This window comes from Parasteatoda tepidariorum, chromosome 8 (genome assembly GCF_982258835.1).
Source record: "Parasteatoda tepidariorum strain Cologne lab strain chromosome 8, Ptep-v5.0, whole genome shotgun sequence".
Taxonomy (NCBI): domain Eukaryota; kingdom Metazoa; phylum Arthropoda; class Arachnida; order Araneae; family Theridiidae; genus Parasteatoda; species Parasteatoda tepidariorum.
Window position 1 is genome coordinate 50,234,755 of NC_141762.1, and position 19,248 is coordinate 50,254,002.

At 27.6% G+C, this 19,248-nt stretch overlaps 1 protein-coding gene and 1 long non-coding RNA gene across 2 annotated transcripts in view; one reads left to right on the top strand and one right to left on the bottom strand.

The window, feature by feature from the left end:
- The window catches only part of LOC107441955 (cytochrome P450 4c3), an 89,267-nt gene extending 88,233 nt beyond the window's left edge, over positions 1-1,034 (bottom strand). The window contains exon 1 of the mRNA XM_071181412.2: positions 629-1,034. Within this exon, the coding sequence (XP_071037513.2) occupies positions 629-869 (241 nt within the window). The 5' untranslated portion in view covers positions 870-1,034. The remainder of the gene's footprint in view (positions 1-628) is intronic.
- Positions 1-18,806, top strand: part of LOC139425706 (uncharacterized) — a 148,800-nt gene extending 129,994 nt beyond the window's left edge. The window contains exon 4 of the long non-coding RNA XR_011636859.2: positions 16,103-18,806. This is a non-coding gene — a long non-coding RNA (uncharacterized LOC139425706). The remainder of the gene's footprint in view (positions 1-16,102) is intronic.
- Positions 18,807-19,248: the final 442 nt, after the last annotated feature.

Below are 19,248 nucleotides of genomic sequence, written 5' to 3' on the forward strand. Positions count from 1 at the left end.
GATGCAGTGTAGCCTTTCTAATTTAAGAGAATGCAACATAAATTAAATAACATAATAGTTTTTGAGTTGTTCAGAGCTTTATTCTTTACACCGCGGAATTCAGTTTTGGGTCAACTAATTTATTAAGTCAAGTTATTTTTTCTTAATAATTTTTCTTAAAAATTTCTTTTTTCATTCCTAGTAATTCTAGATTAATATTTTTATTTGAGTTTTATAATGTCAACATAAAACTCGTATAATTTTTAAAGCAAATATGTTTTCAAACACACATCACTGGGTTCAAAACAATAATAAATTTTTTTTTAGCTAATCGTTAGTTAAAAAGCTAACGAAATAAAAACCTAAAAATTCTACATAATTACCGTGTGGAAACAGTGATTATAAAGGATTGAAAATATTTGACGGCATTAAGTAAATAAGGAAAAAATAATTTCGTCTTAAAAGGAATTAATCTCTGAAAATTTAATATAATGCTATACACATTTGTGAATTAATTATAATTATATTAAAATTTTTGAAATATATGAAATGTTCTTTGGATTTCTGAATTCAAAAAATTCGCTTCTTCGAAAACCTGGTATTATTTGGAATTTTTTCCGAAAAAAAGTGCTACAAAAAAGGTACTTACTGACATTATGAGGTGCAATTTGGTTTCGACAAGCAGCTTTTACTATAACCGCAGCAAGAAAAAATGGTGAAGCTTTGGAACCAGGAGCATTCCAAAGAGTATGATCCACATATTTCAATTTTAAATACAAAAACGTCAGAATTGTGATTAATAGAAATATAAGAAAAGTCCACCAAAGTGATCTGTACCAGTATTCTTGATAATTTAAAGGTACAGCGTAAAAAGTTCTTTCTAAAGACATCTTAAATTCTATTTCATCCAAGTTCAGAAAAATCGTTTGGAACTTATTATCATTATGTCCACCAGTAAAGAGAATTCACAAATCGTCTGCCGATACTCGTGGACGGAAGTATATTTTTCACATCCGTCGGAATAATAAAAAAATGTTTCAGAGTTGGCGCGACCTGAAGTACTCGTGTGTTGGCCAACTCCCGTTACGATTGAACGCATGCGCAAAAGAATTCCGGCCTCCTTTCACTTTCTTCCAATGAATGGTTAGAAGAAAGCGAGTAAAAAAAAAAAATACTGACTGAAGCAATAACCGTGGTTTGGAAGGCAAGCTAATACTCTTTATTTCTTTGTCAGAGGTGAAAAAAAACAATAAAAATAAAAGACAATCACGAGAATTCGTAGTCTTTTATTTCCGATTTTTTTTTTCTTTTAACATTTAGGAACAAAAAAAATTGCAACCAATATTTGGGTTAGTAGACTGAAATCTATTGAATCGAATTAAATACAAAATTTATCTGGTTTTGTCCAGTTTGGGAAAGGAAACAATTGATTTTAAGGTGTTAATAGAAATTGTTCTTTATTGTTACTCATTGTTTGAACCATTTTATCTGACTTTTAATTTACAACTTTGTTGAACACTTTCGGACCATTATCTTCACGTACACTATGAAGTAAACCTATTTCTACAAAAAATATTCATTTTCAAAACAATAATTATTTGTCTTATATACACTTAGATTATATATAGAGAAAAAAAAACTAATACTATTATTAGTTAAAAATGTAATTTTTTTAAACTTTAAATGATTTGAAATGATTGATTTTAATTATATTTTAATGCCCTAAAATCAAAGTTGTTTTCATTATTATGTTTTACTGATATGCTAGGGATAGAAATTATCCATTGTCTCTTTGAAAACTTTACTCTGCATTTAAGTTTCCTACTCTTAACTTTTGTTCGAACTATTTTATTCGATATGTTTTATTTAAATAATATTTATATTCGCCATATCATTATTGTTATTATATTTACTATTTATGACAGAGGACATGTTTTTAAAAAATATTCACAAATTTAAAATAAAATTTTTTGGAAAATTAAATAAGGAAGTGATATAATGTCGTCATCCACTCGCGCGATTGAAAAAATAGTGTTTTTTAACACATTGATAATACAGCCTAAGCAAACATAGTAATATTGTATTGTATTGTACAAATACTATTGTATTGATACGTTATACTTAGGCTATATTAATACATTATTAGAATGCACTATTTTTTTGGATATGATCGTGTGAGCTGAAGACAAGGTTATATCTTATCCTTATTTTATTTTATTTTCCAATTTTTTTTTAAAATCAATGTGAAAATTTTTAAAAAACATCTTTTAATAATATTTTTTTCTCCTTCTTGAAATCTTTATATCTTTTTCCTTGTTCTCTATACATTTTTAACTTATTTTATGAGTTCTATGTACTTGCAGATAATGCGCAGTTACTCAAACTTAATGTATAAAACTTACGGAATAATATATTGAATTCTTTGCGAAAAAATAAGTTTGATTATTTCATTTGTGATGCTTTTATAAACTGCCAACATTTTTAAAAAAAATTTAAATAAACTTTGGGAGATTCAGTTTCCGTTTTAATTTAATTTTTAAAGTTTACATCCTTTTAGAATTTTTTTATTATAATGCAAAAGAGTGCAATTAATGGAAATTCGAATATAGGATGGATTTCGCCAGATCTGATTCTTTTGCCATTTATAGCTAGTTTTCTTTTTCTTCTACTTTAATATCAGTGTAGTATTACGTTTGTTATCAAAATGCTCAATCATAGAAATAAAAAAATAACTTTGCATACTAAATTATTTGCATAAATTGGTCAAATGTAAAACAAAAAAAATTGAATATCACCCGTGAATATTTCCTTATCCTTATTTATTTTATGTTCAGGCTTGTTCAATGTTTTATTTCGTAATCATAATTACAGAAATGTAAATTTCAGATAAAGGGAAAAAAAAGAAAAGTCGTTACTATCTAAACCTAATATAAGTCCTTATTTTTAAAACCTTATTTTTAACCTTATTTTTCAAAATAACTCTTTCTTTAAACCTTTGCTTTCCGAGCCGAAGCAATTAGCTGAAAATAAATAATGAATAAAATATGACAATGTCTATAAAATTGTTAGTTTTATTGTTAGTATATATATAGTATATATATATATATATATATATTGTATATATATATTGTTAGTTAGGGGTGCACAACCTGCGGCCCTTCGACTACTGAAGTGCGGCCCGCGAGAGCTTCTAAACACAATAAAAATTTGTTAAAAAATGGCAATTTTTAATCGAACTTTTAAGTCATCATGTTTTGACACAATCAATTTTAACAGATTCTTTAGTAAATGTACGTTTTACGCGCTTTCTTTAACCCGATTTTATCGTAAATATAAACGATTTTTTTTAAAACAGTTATTTCCGCTTTTCTACGTGATTTCGAAAATCCCGAATTTTTATTATGATGCGAGTTTCAGTTCGCCCATTTAAATAATCACTTTTTTTGTGACGATTTCATCTTAAATATAAGTAAATTTTTTTTTTTTTTAATTCTTTCTTTTTTAACAATTTTTTCGGCAGTTATTGCTATGCATTCCCACGCATCATAAAAAATTCCAATTATTCTATTATGACATGCAAATTTTAAATCGTGCATTTGACACGCTTTATTCATGCTGAGTTCAGCATAAATATAACTAATTTTTCCCCCCAATTATTTCTATACTTTTCCACATGATTTTCACGATCCCGTTATTTAACTATGATGTTATTACGACACGTGATTCTTAATCGCGCAATTAAGTAATCACTTTTTGATACGGTGCAGTTTTATCGTAAATCCTAGTTATTTTTCCTTCGTTTTTTTCCGCAAAGAATATGATTTGGTCGAATGTGGTAATGAATTGTGATTTGGTAGAAAACCAAATATTCGGCAAAAAAAGAAGAAGAAAAAAAGCGACTGAACGCCGTACACTTGGGGCCAAATAGCAAAATCTTTTAGCAGCATAGCAACACTGAAACTAAAATTTCAACGCTCAGAATAATATTTCCTAGAAAAACGTATTCATAAATTAACTCTAAAAAATGAGGCCAATCAGTAACGTTTTTGAAAATGTCGAAAATCGAAACAGAGAACATAAAAATCAATCTTAATTTTTGAAAGAAAATTTTAAAGCTGAACTTCTCAGTTTTCCAATTACCAGAAAAAGCCAAGAAAAAAGAATTAAGTCAACAGAAATGCTATTAAAAATTACTGCGTTATAATAAAAATGTCTAAAAAAAGTTCTTTTTATTTAAAGAAAATAAAAAGTTAGAAAAAACGCTCTTAATTTTTTAAATGGAAATCTTATGCTGAAAATCGCAATTTAAATTTTTCTTATTGTAATAATTTTAGAAGAAAAAAAATTGCTCTAAAATTAATTTTGTTAGCAACTTTATTTTTAAAAAAAATGCTGAGTCATAATAAAAATGCCGAAAAAAAAAAGAAAAACAGAAAAAACAGATTTTTCTTAGTTCCAGAAACAAAACTTTAATACTGAAAATCACACTTTTCTATGTTACTGGTTATTTATATTACAGTACAGGGAAAGAGTGATAATAAATTAATAGTATGAGATGTTCTGTTAAAGTGCTGGGTTATAATGAAAACAGCAAAAAATGGAAAAAAGTCCTTCTCAATTCTCAAAGTATCGAAAAAATGACAAAATTGACTTGTATGATTATAATTTAAAAAAAAAAGTATATAAAAATTCAAAAATAAAAAAAACTTAGAAAAATACATTTTTAAAGAATATTCTGCCGAATATTTGACTGATCATTCAACCAACTGAATTTTTCACAGAAGGGCCAAATACTCGTTACATCCCTATTTTAAATGCAATGTTATTGCAACTTGAGAAATTCATAAAATGGCGGAAAACGTGAATTTTTAAGCTGCTCACTGTTTGTAGTTTAGATTTCAATTTTTTGTTGCTTAAGTGATCTTTTTCGATAAAAAAAAGAAAAAATTTTGCGATATTAAAAAATCTAATAATTAATAAAATGAAATAATAAAGTACATTACAAAATAAGCATTGAATTTTATTTTCCTATACTATCACAGTTTTGCTTTTATTTTAGGCTTTTGTTTAAAACCTATAAATTTTCTACAATTAAAATATTTAATTTGAATTTATATGACTTAATTATGATAAACTTTTTCCTACTTTCATTCTGTGGGCATAGCAGTTTTTTTTTATTTATTAGAATTTACGAGACATATCCAGAAAGTAAGTTTCTCAATTTTTTTTAAAAAAAGAACTCATACTTTCAGGAACATATTTTTTGGCAACAAGTACAGCAATGTTTCAGCTATTTGTCAAAATAGCAACATAGAATTGAATCACTTGTCGTATCATGGGTTCAACTTTTGTATACATCTGTCGTAAAACTCTGCCACCTGTGAATGGAACCACGTTGTGAAACAGTAAACGCTGACCGTTACTGTGAAACACTGCGGAAATTGCAACATGCCATTCAAAACAAGAGGCGTGGAATGCTTATTGCATGTGTTGTGCTCCTCCATGACAATGCTCTTTCACATACAGCTCGACGCACAGCAGCTGTTTTGACGAAATTTGGCTCAGAGTTGTTTGATCATCCACCCCACAGTCCTGATATTGCTCCCAGCAATTTTCATGTTTTCTTCCACCTCAAGAAATTCCTGTCCTCCGGTGAGCTTTTTGGCAACGACGAAGAGCTGAAGACGTCTGTCACACGCTGATTCCATTTACAGGCGGCAGAGTTCTACGACAGAGGGATACAAAAGTTGATCCCACGATACGACAAGTGTCTCAATTCTGGTGGTGGCTATGTTGAAAAATAGCTGAAATATTGCTGTACTTGTTGCCAATAAATATGTTCCTGAAAGTATGAGTTCTTTTTTTTAAAAAAAATTGAGAAACATACTTTCTGGATGCGCCTTGTAATTCTAAAATGAATTTTCGTATTGCATGATATGATAAAAAAAAAAACTTTTCTTCAATGTTTATTTATTTTGATAAATCTATTGTTCATATGATAAAAATAGCAATTTTTTTTTGTAAGAAAAGAAAAATTAAAAGTTTTTTTACTTTTGAATGAATTCTAAAAATGGAACACCTTTAATTTTTTACAAATATATTACTAAGTTTATTGATAAAAAAAATAGAACGCTAATGTTTAAATAAACATTACTATATTTGTCATTAACATGTCTCAATACATGTGCGGCCCTTCGTTATCCAACCTGCTGTGCAAGTGGCCCTTCACTCAAAAAGGTTGTGCACCCCTATTGTTAGTATATATATATATATAGTATATATATATATATATATTGTATATATATATATATATATAGTATATATATATATATATATTGTATATATATATATATATATATATATATATATATATATATATATATTATATATATATATATATATATATATATATATATATATATATATATATATATATATATATATATATATATATATATATATATATATATATATATATATATATATATATATATATATATATATATATATATATATATATATATATATATATATATATATATATATATATATATATATATATATATATATATATATATATATATATATATATATATATATATATATATATATATATATATATATATATATATATATATATATATATAATATATATATATATATATATATATATATATATATATATATTCGTTTGAACAACTTTTTTGTGTGCTCCTCACACTATTATACTGATATATTTTGTTTTGGCTATATTGATACAATATTAGAGAGCACTCCTTTTTACGGATATAATGGTGTGAGCTGGTAAAAATATTATATCTTTTCTTTATTTTGTTTTCCGGATTTGTAATTTTTTTTAGAACAATAAATTATAAAAAATAACAAATAAGAAATTTTTTTTTAAATGCTTTTAAAAAATAATTTTAGTAATTTTTCTTCTCTTGTCATTATTATTTATTATTTTCCATATTTTCTCAACTTTTTAACTTGAATGTTGGTAAACAATATTTGAAACATGCTACCAAAAAAGGAAGAAAAAAACTTTTTTCATGTTTTTTTCTTTTCCCCCTAGCATTAAATCTCTAGGTGACACCTTATATTCTCCGTATTCTGAGCACTTCCTCTATCAAAAATATAACAACAATAATAATGAGGCGAATTTAAATTTTCAGTCAATAAAACATATCGAATAAAATAATTCGAGCTTTTTTCTAATTGATATATTTGAGTTTTTTTCCCTTTATACTCAGATAAAAGATGTCGATGCTACAAATCTTCCAACAATCAGTTCATCGAAGAGAAATTATTTATCACCGTCCACAAGCTGACTGTTAGTACAGGTTCATATAAGTAAAAAAAAAAAAGAAGAAGGATTGTAATTCATTGCTTCAAGCTACTAGTTTATATATTTAATGGAAGACGCGAACACCTATCTCCTAACTGTTCAAACCTCATTCAAGACATATATCTTTCCTTATAAATTTCGATTAAAAAATACTTCTTTTAATTATAAAACAGACAATTCTCTCTCTGAATCATGTAATTTCCTTCACCTATGGGTGGTATTTAATTTTTAATTTATTACCTTTATCAGGAAACTTCAATAATAATGCCTTTTTATACTTTCTATCACGTTCTATGGCTTATTATAATAAATAATTGCTATTTTCAAAGTTACAAATATATTTAAAAAATCAATCATTAAGGCGAAAAATGTAACCCTTTTTCATAAAACTATATTTTTATTGGACGATGAAATTAAGCAATTCATCAAAAAAAAACTAATTCATTTATAATCAAAGTAATAATTTGTAATTTCATGCTTGTCATTAAAGCAATCTTAACCTCAAATCGATGCTAATGAATGGAAGTATGTATTAATAAGATTTATGTAATATGAGATTATGCATATGTAAACAAGATGTGGTATGTATTATTAGATAAATCATGCTTCAAAGAATTTTTTACGTTGACGGGTAATTAATAAAAAAAATATTTTTGCAAGTATGTCATTAGCCTATACTAGAGCAGTATAGGAATTTATTTAACATTTCTGATGCAGGAAAATATAGTATATATTAGAAATAAATTGAAAGTTTATGTATATTCTGGTTATGGGTCATTTCAGACACGGTCCAGGACCATTTTGGGAATTATCTAAGAAAGATAAGCTTTTTCACTTTTTACTCAAAAGCTTAAAGCTGGTAACAAATTATTGAACTGAACTGCTTTTTTTATCCTTCAAACAACTTTTTTTTCTTGGTAAAAACTTTCTTTTCTTCGTGTTTTTTGTAATAAAATTCTCAAGGATCCCCTTCTACGTGTTATAGACATTTTCAGGCATGGATTCCTAAGCAATTTTAAACCTCTTGATATTATCCTAGAAAATTGTCGCAACATTTTTGTGACCGCTTGTCATATACAGCGTTTTTAACGTTCTTTCGGCAGAAAACAGACCACTTATATTTTTTTTAAAATTTTAATGTATTTTTTTTTAAAAGAAAGAACTTTAGCTTTGAGAGCGAGAAAGCGATCGCAGATTGGAAACCGGAAATACGAAAGTAGCTAAGATTTGTTTCAAGAAATTCTCATGGAACGGAAGATAAAACCAAATTTTTTTTCACATACTTTTCTGCAAACAAATACTCACTATAACGGCCTCAATTTTTTACTCTGAGTAGGTATAGGTATGAAAAAATTGCAATTGTCCTTAAAAATCTCCATCAAGGCGAATCATACTAGAAATTGTACTAGAAGTTTCCCAGAAACTATTGCTTTTCAAAATATGTTTCTGATTCAAGTAATGCGTGGGCTACTAGTGTAATTTATTTCAAATTTTAATTCAGGGTATACTGTAACTTTCCTACACTATAGCCTGTCTTTTTGCATTTTTTTTGCTGCTAGAATCCAAAATTATCCTAAAAATTATATGACTTCATTTTGACACTTTTACATTACTTCTTTAATTGTGTTCAAAATAAATTTTAAAAAATACCATGTTTTATTTGATTTGTTTTTCACGCTAAATCTCGCTTTACTTATGTTTACTTAAATAAATCAAAATTAATATATATTTTGAAAAGTGGAAAAGTTTTTTCTGTAGTCTACAACACCAATAACTGAAGCTGATAAACAGCATCATTTAAAAGAATAAGATAGTTTTATATCAGTTTGAAATTTATTTAAAATGAATCAGTAATTTTAGTAAAATAAAAAAAATACTTTTAGCTTTCTTTCTATAGAGAAAAAAAAACTTCAGATAATGTTATACACATAAAGCTAATTATGTGGGTCATTTCTTGCTTTATTTTTTTTTCATTACAGGAAGATAGTAAGAACTGTTGTAACAAAAATGCCCTTTTTTTCTCCATACATTTGACCAATGGCTATTCCTGGGTGGAGGACGCAAGATCTGGAACATAACGATCTTAAATAAGAAGGTAGCTTTAGGCGCTGAGTTGTTGAAAAAGTAACCAAAAAAAAAGAAATAAAAACATGCGAATCAACTAAATAGCTCAAACAGTGGGAAGTGTTATGAAGGTTAATCGTTTTTTTTTTTTTCAATTCTTTTTTTTACTTTCCTACTTTCATTTGATTTTTTTATAATAAACAAAAACCTATGTATGTTGTAATACCGTGTAATGATGAGCAATAAAGTCGGATAGGAATTAGTTACTTCAAATGTATGGGTAATGAAATATTTAGATCTTGTTGACAATATCGTAGGTAAACTGAATTACATTTATTTATTTATTTTTATTATTTATTTACTTACTTTACATGTATTTATTTATTTACATTTACATTTTAGACAATTAGTTCATTATATTTGATTAAGTATAACATAAATATTATTATATCTTTATTTTTTTACAAACGACTTGTTTTTGGACATTCCTTTTATATAAAAGTTATTATTTTATGTAAAAATTCGATGCATCATTATTTACACATTTTCATTTCTGTTTTTTAACTTATTTCGTTAAAAACTTATTGGCAATTAACTACTATAACTATTATATAACATTTTAAAAAATGAAGAAAAAATTCATTTTATTTGTTTATTTATTTATTTTTTTCTTTATACTTACGGACTTGATGAGTTATTTAGCAAACTGCTTCGAAAGTCCCCTATAACTCAAATGTGCCTAAAAAAATAGCAATCGAAATGCATCAAAATATTGGGGAAATTATTAAGTTTAATGAAATAGTAGAATAGAATAAAAGTTTAAAAAATAAACAATAATTAATTAGCTGAAACAATAACTGTGATAAAAAAAGAAAGTAAAAGTAATTTTTGTTTTCGGAAAAGTCATGTTGCAGTTTTTCATATGCATATTTTTAAGCATTCGTAGGTCATCTACTTATAATAATTACAAATAAATTTACATTCATTTTGCTAACGCTCACGCAAAGCATTTTAAATTAAAATTGCTCCTGAAACGAGAACTCTCATGAAATTGATCACAATTAATACTGCATCATAATTCTTTTGAAAACTAATAACAAAATAAAAGAAATATTTACTCAATAGGGAAGCAACTAACAATATTTATTCGATGTAAAAAAGCAAACTGTAAAAATATTAACTATATGATAAATTAAAGAAAAAATACTATTTTTAAAATATGAATTCATAGGACAAATGTCAATTTGGAAATGAGTATTGTGATTATTAAAAGAATATTTTAATCCAGTCGTGATTTCCATAAATAAAAGTATATACTTATCGAGCAAAAAATCTAATCTTATTAACTGTAACTTTATCAATAAAAAGACCAAAAGAAATTTTTAAAAAAGGTGTAAAAGAAACATTTTTTTTACTAGACCAGCAAATCCATTTATTTTTGTCTTTCAGATTTTAATAAAACCATCGGACATATAAATTATTACTTTAAATACATCAATTTACATGCATCAAATCGCAATGAATTATCAGTTTTCTCACGTAATTTACATTACTGAATAATTATTATCTCCGAAATCCGATAAAGTTGTGTAAATATTAAAGATCTTAAAAAATATATAATTATTAAGCAAAAAATCTAAGCTTACTAACTAAAAAACTGTATCTTTAACATTAAAAAACCAAACAAAAATTTTTAAAAATCCTGTTTGATTTTTTTTTTGGAAAAAGAGAAAAAACAATATTTTTACTAGACAAGCGAATCCATTTATTTATGTCTTTTAGATTATAATACATTCGAACATATAAATCAATTCTTCAAATACATAAACTTACATGCATCAAATTGCATCGAATTATCAGTTTTCTCACGAAAATTACGTTGTCGAAGAATTATTATCCCTTAAATCCGATAAAGTTGTGTAAAAATTGAAGAACTTATCACAGTTTTGTTTAATAAAGCGAAACTATCCGATCTAAGATGACATGGCATTTACTATAGATTTATTTGAAAGGAAAAAATTTGAAAACCTAACTTTACAATTATTCATTCATGAAATTCTTTTTCACGCTATAGTAATCAGGTAAAAGAAAGGAGTGGTGTTTACGGAAGAGAGTCTTTTAGATTTAAAAAAAAAATGTATCTAATTAAACCTTTAAGAAGTTAATTGCTCGCAATTTTACATTAAATTTTTACAAACAATTTGATTTTTTTATTAACCTTTAGGAGCTCGTGTAGTATTTTCTAAAAATTCACTGCAAAAAATGCTATCATATTACGGAAACTTTTTGACAATAAAAAGATTTGTTAAATTCACAGAATAAAACTGTCAGATGATGTGCCATTATAAATCTGTTTATTTCGCACAAAAATACTATTATTTAAAAATGGATGTATGTTTTTTAACCATGTAAGTACTGTTATTTTAATAATGAGCTCTGTTATTTTAACAGAAGTAAAAAAAAAACAAATTTAATAGAACACGTAAACATATTATGAATCAGATTTACCCTTATAATTCGGTAATATTAATTCTTATAAAATTGTTTGGCAATTTAACTCATCGAAAAATTATGTCTAAATTTAGAGAACAATCGGGTCGAGCATCAATTTGACAAACAATTCATATCAAGATTTTATTTAATCGATGTTCAAAACCATAGAATTTCTGAAAATTAAGACTAATTATAGAAAATAAGCGTAAAATAGTTTGAAAAAAGTTCTATTACGGTAAGCAAAACTGAAATTTGAATTGGCAGTTTCAATCCGCTTATGATTAGAAAGGAAAACAGAGAAAAACTGTTTTGTAAAAAATTGCTTTAAATCGTGAAATATACAGAGAAAATCTGTAAAAAAAACATTTTTTTTTGTAGCGCCTAGGTAACGATAAAAAACAGAAAAAAATGTATTAGTTATGTATATGTATATCTTTAAACATTTTTTTCCGTAAAAAATATGTCTTTTTTTCCTAGAGAATTTAGTTATTTTTTTTCAGTGTGGCATTAAAGTTGCCAGAGATTTTCCTCATTCTTTGGGAAGAACACGCTGACAGAAATTTCCTGTTGTCCCGCAGTGGACTGATCGTTAAGACACGGCTCCCAGCAGATCACCGAAGTCAGGCATCACTGGCTGCAGTCAGTGTGTGGGTGGGTGACCACTTGGATCAGTCTGCGTAGGGACCGAGGGTGTGCGGTATTGGTCCTCGTTAAACTGTTCTACCGTAAAGTGCTCGACTTCGCCTGTAGGTCGTCGGGCTACCGAAGCGGGGGTGCCATCCCTTCTGCAGAGGATCAAAATTGTGATGGCATGTCTTCGGATCATCCTCAGGGATGTTTCCCAGACCGTCGCCAATAGCCCATTGTGCGTCGTGAATGAACAACAACAAATTTCCTACTATACTGTCATGCACTGTAGTCTGTACACTCTAGATATTTTGCGTAAGTCAGGGTACGGCAAAAAGATTTGGCATGAATGTAGCTAGCTGTATACCTTCTGGATTGTACAGTAATTTTAAATTTTTGATAAGTTTTTTTTAATTTTTATTAGTTATTTAATTTCTTTGTGTAATTTTTCCCGATTTTTGAGATATCGTAAACCATCACGTTGAAAAAAAGAATCATCGTAATTTTTTTAAATTTTTTCCCCATCGCTAAGTTCAGACGTACCGAAGTGAAAATCGAATCCGTGACCTGCACAATAAGAGGACAACATCTTAACCACCATATATCCGGTCGATGTCTATTCAATGGATTTTCGAAAGACAGACGCAGTATAATTTTTTTCGATGGCCGTAGTTTGGGTATAAATTATAATAATAAGCTATGTATTGTTAATATAAATTATTATAAGGCATTTCTTCAGCCTATTAATAAAGCCTATCTTCAGTTTGTTAATTAAGCCGTTCGTCAGCCTATTAATTCAGCCTCATAATAATTAGAAGAATAAAAAGGTGAAATAAATTTTTTGGTTTCCTTACTTTAGGTAAACAATAAATATTTTTAAAAATAAAAATGTTGAAAGATTTAAATATTTAAATTTTTTTAGTAATACTACTGACTGACTTCTCATGTTGTAAATTCAGTGATTTTTTAAAAGTGATATTTTAAGGAGAAACTCAAGATTTAAAATACTTCTTGTAAGTATTATTAATACAACTTTGCACGGACGCTAAACCGCCCCTGATATTATAGAAGGCTATGACATCGATTATTTAAGCATACTACTACTAATTTCAAGATATTTAACAGTAAAAATAGATTTTAAAAAAAAATGACGTACCCAAAGTTCCGATATTTTATATCGTAATTTGTTCCGTTTACGGTGAACGATGGTTCGTAACCCTTTTCGTAACGATGGAATATATTTGCGTGCAATGATAACATTACACAAGAAATGGAACAACTGAACAATTAGAAAGATTTACCTTTCGGGCTACTTATTTGATGCGTAACTACACTATTATAAATAAATTCAATGTCTTACAATTTTAATTCAAATTATTAATTCCGTGTTTGTTGATATTTTCCAAGTCATATGCACGATAAAACTAAAAACTTGTATTTGAACAATAGTTACATTGTTTCATGCTTTAACTTGATTTGTAACTTCATTTAATCATTTACTTATCTCAGACGGGTTAAAATTTTTTAAATAATTGTAATTCATGTTACGTTTTAACGATTGTAACATTTCATGTGTAGTTTAGCTTGACGTAAATTAAGCAAATTAATCTTTGCAAGTTTTTTCTTCTTTTCATGCATTCATTTCGCCCTGATTAAAATGAAAATGCATCGAGTTTGTCTTAGAAAACTATTACTCAAAATATTTATTAATTATTCATTCTGCTTGAATATTTAGTGTTGTACTTAATCATGTCTTGGTAATTTGGTATCATGGCACACACTATGATACCAGACAAGTTCAATTAGTTTTATAAAACTGCAAATAATCTCTTCCAACTCAAGTAAAATAAAATAATCTCGCGAAACATATTTATTCTTTACCTAAAATTCAGGAATGTGCTTTTCTACAAACACAATTAGCATTAAAAATGAGTATCTGAAAGAGGAAAGAAAGTTCACAAATGCGTTTCAGATACTTTAAGTTAACCAAATAGCCAATTTTAATTGCGTATTCTTACTAAATATGGTACAAATGTAACCCTATTAAAATGGCAGCAATGGAATAATGTTTTATTTGAATAAATACATGCAGATATATGTAAGTATTTGCATTTCTTGTCGTATTTTATGAATAAAGTTCTCCTTTTTTAACACTGAAATGTATTTACTATTTCAAAGATTTTGTAATGTAAGGTTTGTTTCATTTTACTTTGTAGATAGTTTACCAGGTTGTTTAGAACAGTTACTGTCTATATTGTTACTCACACTCTACAAACTGTACTTTGTACACTGTATCAATATTTTTAGAATCCATTAAAATATAATCTTCTATGTGTGTTATATGTTGTGTATCTTCTATGTTGGGTTGCTCCTATCCATTCAATAATGCAATATCAACTCAAAATGTAAGCGTACTATTGTTTAGCATTTGTTTTCTGGTATGGATTAGTTTAATCTCTGATAAATAGATGGCAGCACAACCATGTTATAACACTTGAAACAATTTGAAACGTCCTGTTGCTTTCAAATTATTAACATGAAATGTTTAAGGAGATGCTTATCTGTTAATTGTGTTTTAGATTAATTTTTAACATTAAAAACGTTACAATTTATTTTTTTATGCCTCATAAATCAAATATTTATTTAATGTCTAATAGTTTAAACATAAATTCATGATCGCTGTAAGATAGTGAAAATAAATAACTTCCCAAAAACCTTTAAAGATATTTTAGTTGCCTTCGATGAACCATTAATCGAGTTTAATGTACTAAAATTCTATATTTTAAAAAGGTAAAAACCCATTTACTTTGAAAACTGCGACATACTTTCCAAGTGTAAACAATCTATCAATATCATATGATTGAAGATGATACATTCAACTACTGAATTTCAAAGAATACGAAATGATAAATGATTTTTTCATCTTCTTCATTAATACATCAAATAACCTTTTAACTTTTTAAACAACATTCGACAAAATACCAGGAAAGGTTCCCATATCTTCCATACGTGACTTCAGAGAGAGAGCCCTAAGATTAACATGTTTCGACCTTTCTAGAATGTTCCTTAAATTTCTGAACACGAAAATAAGAAATTAGAACTCTATCTATCATGTATAATCGAAACTTAGAATATCTTATCCGTTATATTATTTGCTAACTTTTAGCAGAAGGAAGGAAATGAATGGAGATGATGTGCAAATAAACCTAGATTAGAAAATGGTATTGGAATACGTTGTTACAAAACTTTAGAAACAATTCCTATTAATCATAACAATTTCTATAAAAGATACACTTTCCTGAAATAATGCTTATAGTTATTAAAAAACTGCTATTGAGATTACATTAAATTTTCTTTATTCGATGTTTTTATTAGCATAATTTTCTTACGGTACATTGCAAAATCTCATGTGCTGAAAAAAGTTACGGAAAAAAATGTTGTGTAATATTATATAGTGGCTAAACATTTTATATTTATTTTTGTTTTTAGTTGTGTACATTTGTGAAGATAGACTTAATTATATTGATGGTTTGATCTAACTGACATCACTGTTTTAAGCAGCATTTTTTATTGATATTTTCTTCTTTATTCTAGGTGACAAAGCTCGAGGGTCGCATTTGCAGGAAGTGAAATTTTGAATAACATCATGGATCAAATGAATAAAGTTGTTTTATAGAAAGAGTTGTACAGTGCGAAAAAAAAACAGACCACCCTGAATAACATTTGAACTATTGATCGGTTCTTCACGTTCTAGGACTCAATCTTAATGACTCAAGGGGGTGACCTCTAATATGCTAATTAATAAGTGCAGACGATGTTTCAGTTACGAAATCTAACAAAAACGTACTTTCGCTGAAAAACAAACTATTTTTTACGGCGGATTCAGATTTTTGACCCCCAAAGTAATGGGTCGAGCAGCAATCTGGGAAATATGGTCCCCATAGTTTTGTCAGGTGAGAGTTCCAAAGTGTGGATCCCTTTTTGTTAATTTTACTTATCACGTATTTCGCTATGTCTCGAGAACTTTTTACGATAAATAATGTGCTTTAGAGTCACACAATTATAGAATTTGTTTATCCAAAGATAATTCCATGCAAAAAATAAATTATACTAAAATTTAATTACTTTTTATTACTTTATTCTATAATAGTGGAAAAAATTTTGAATTGTAAGGTATACAATTTTTAAATCATTTCAAAGAATGTAATTTTACTTTGCAAAATTACAAGATTTGAATGAAATCGGTCGAAAAGTTTCTGAGAAATTGAATTTAAAAACATCAATTACTGTACTGTAGTTTTTTAATAATAAAATTCATTTAAATTATTTAATACACTTTTCTTATTATGACCTTTATTAGTTTTAATAAATGTGCGTTTTTTTTAAAAGTAGTTTTGTAAAAAGATGTTTAGATAAGATAAAAACGTTTCTTGCTGATGAACATCAAATGTTTGTGTTAACGAAGGGAATCGTATTTTGAATGGAGAAGGATGTCAGCAAGTTCATCTTTGCAATTTTTATAGAGCTAAAAAAAATACGAAAGGAAGGGATCAACCTACTTAAATAGAAATAAAAACTTAAATATAAATTGTGCCTTCTGCAATAATAAGAAGTATAGGAAGGAATTTTTTAAAAAAATTACCATAACGTGTGGTATTGACATTTATGGTAAAACAAACTATTATTCTGGTTAATGGAACCGAAACATGTGGTATTTAAAGCATTCATTTGGAAATTTTGCTGTTCTTATGGTAACGATTTACCGGAAATTCCGGTTTTTAAAACTATTGTTCTCATTACCACCCATTTAGTAAAAACTGCAAATCCAAAAGGTAGATTTAATCTAATAAATGGCTTTTATGCCTGACTCTAAATTATTATGATAAAATTACGAAATTTCATCATATTTACCAAATTTTATTGCATTATATAAAACCATATTTTATTGCTATTTTTACCAAAGCACTTCGGTAAAATTTTCCGATCTTTTTGGTGCTCCCATGAAGCCAGAAACACGGTACATTTTATCATATTCCGGTAGTTTAGACCATACTTTTTTCTCTGCATAAACTACGTATAAGGATAATTGATATATAATGTAACAAACAGTCCATTTAATATTACAGCAACATGTTTGTAATGATAAAAGGAATATTTAGTCTTGTACTATATCAGTAAAGACTTTTTGAAAATGACATAAAACGCTTAAGACAATAATTGTATCTGAATCTTAGATTTAATTGGTCACCTTAAGTGGCCAGCTGACCCACGAAGCGGATTTGCAGCTTTTGATCGGCCACTGCGTAAAACATCGTCCTCAGCAATCAGGAGGTCCGAATGGCCCAAGCCCCTCGGACGCGGAAACCACACAGCCGTCACTCAGAAGTCCCGTTCACCTAGTGCCCAATCTTACAACCCTACAGACCCACTAAGCTCGTCTGTCTGAGCTTGCTGAAAGGGAAAGGTTAAGACATGGAGAAATAAGAATTAACATATGGAAAGCAATTACAATTAAAATAAAAACATAGTTGTAATTACAGTTATTCACTGTAGTTGTATTTCGATGTCTTTTACTAGATATTAAAACTAGTTCCTAAAATGATAAGGTTATATTCAAGCAGCCGGAACGTTTATGCTAAACTGCAAGCATCTTCGAATCAGGAGCCTCAGCAATTTTTAACCGTACAAGAACAAGCCTTTGTTGTAAAAATCCGCAATCAGACTTATTTTTTTCATGAGGACGAAACAAGTTTTTGTAACAAAGCAACAGACTCTCAACAGACTTTCACACAAAAGAAAATATTTTCTACAGGGAAGATTTAAAATCAACCTGTCATTGCTGGGCTTCGAACCTGGGTCATTTCCTCGCGCAGTCCCCTGAGGCACTGTCTGCAACTCAACTGTTTTACTATGAAGAAATCGTGATAGTAAGAATTCCGCTTCAATGTTGTATCAACATGACAGTAAAGTCAAATCGCTGCTTTAATTATACTATAAAACAATTGCTGAAAAGTAAGAGCAAGTATGGAAAATAATCTTAAAATGATTAGGGAAAAGTTCTATTACCGAAAGCTGACTGTTTTAATCCGTTCGGAATTAGGGAGAAAAAAGAACAAAAACCGTTTTGTCAACAAAACGGCTTTAAACCGTTAAATATCCGGACCAATTCCTAAAAAATAATGGGTATTTTTTATAGTGTATCACTAAAAACACTAATATACACAACGACACTAAAGTAAATTCAAATGTATCTCAATTCTTTTCTTAAATCACTTTTTGTATGGACATCAACTAGAAAGATTGAATTATAAAAAGGTTCTCTATTGAAAGCACTATTTCACCAAATATAAAATTCTTAATTAATATCTTATTTAATTAATCCCTTAATTAACCCCTAATATTTTTACTAATGTTCTATAATGTTATATCGACATTTTGTACCTAACACATTTATAAAATCATGAAATTCATGATATTAATTGAAGACATAAAATTTCTGCAAATGAAGTGTATAAACAAACTATAATTCTATTGTAAATTAAGTACATAAATTGTAAGCTTAAATAAGACCTATGCACAAGCTACAAGAGTTGATGCATGCCAACAATATAATCATAAGGATTCGCTGTTTCGATTATTTTCTCTGCATTTACTCTATTTGCTTGCCATTTACAAAAGTTAGTTTGATGAAAGTGTTTTTTTTTTCTCCTGAATCTTACGTAATTGAGGATATTTTTGAA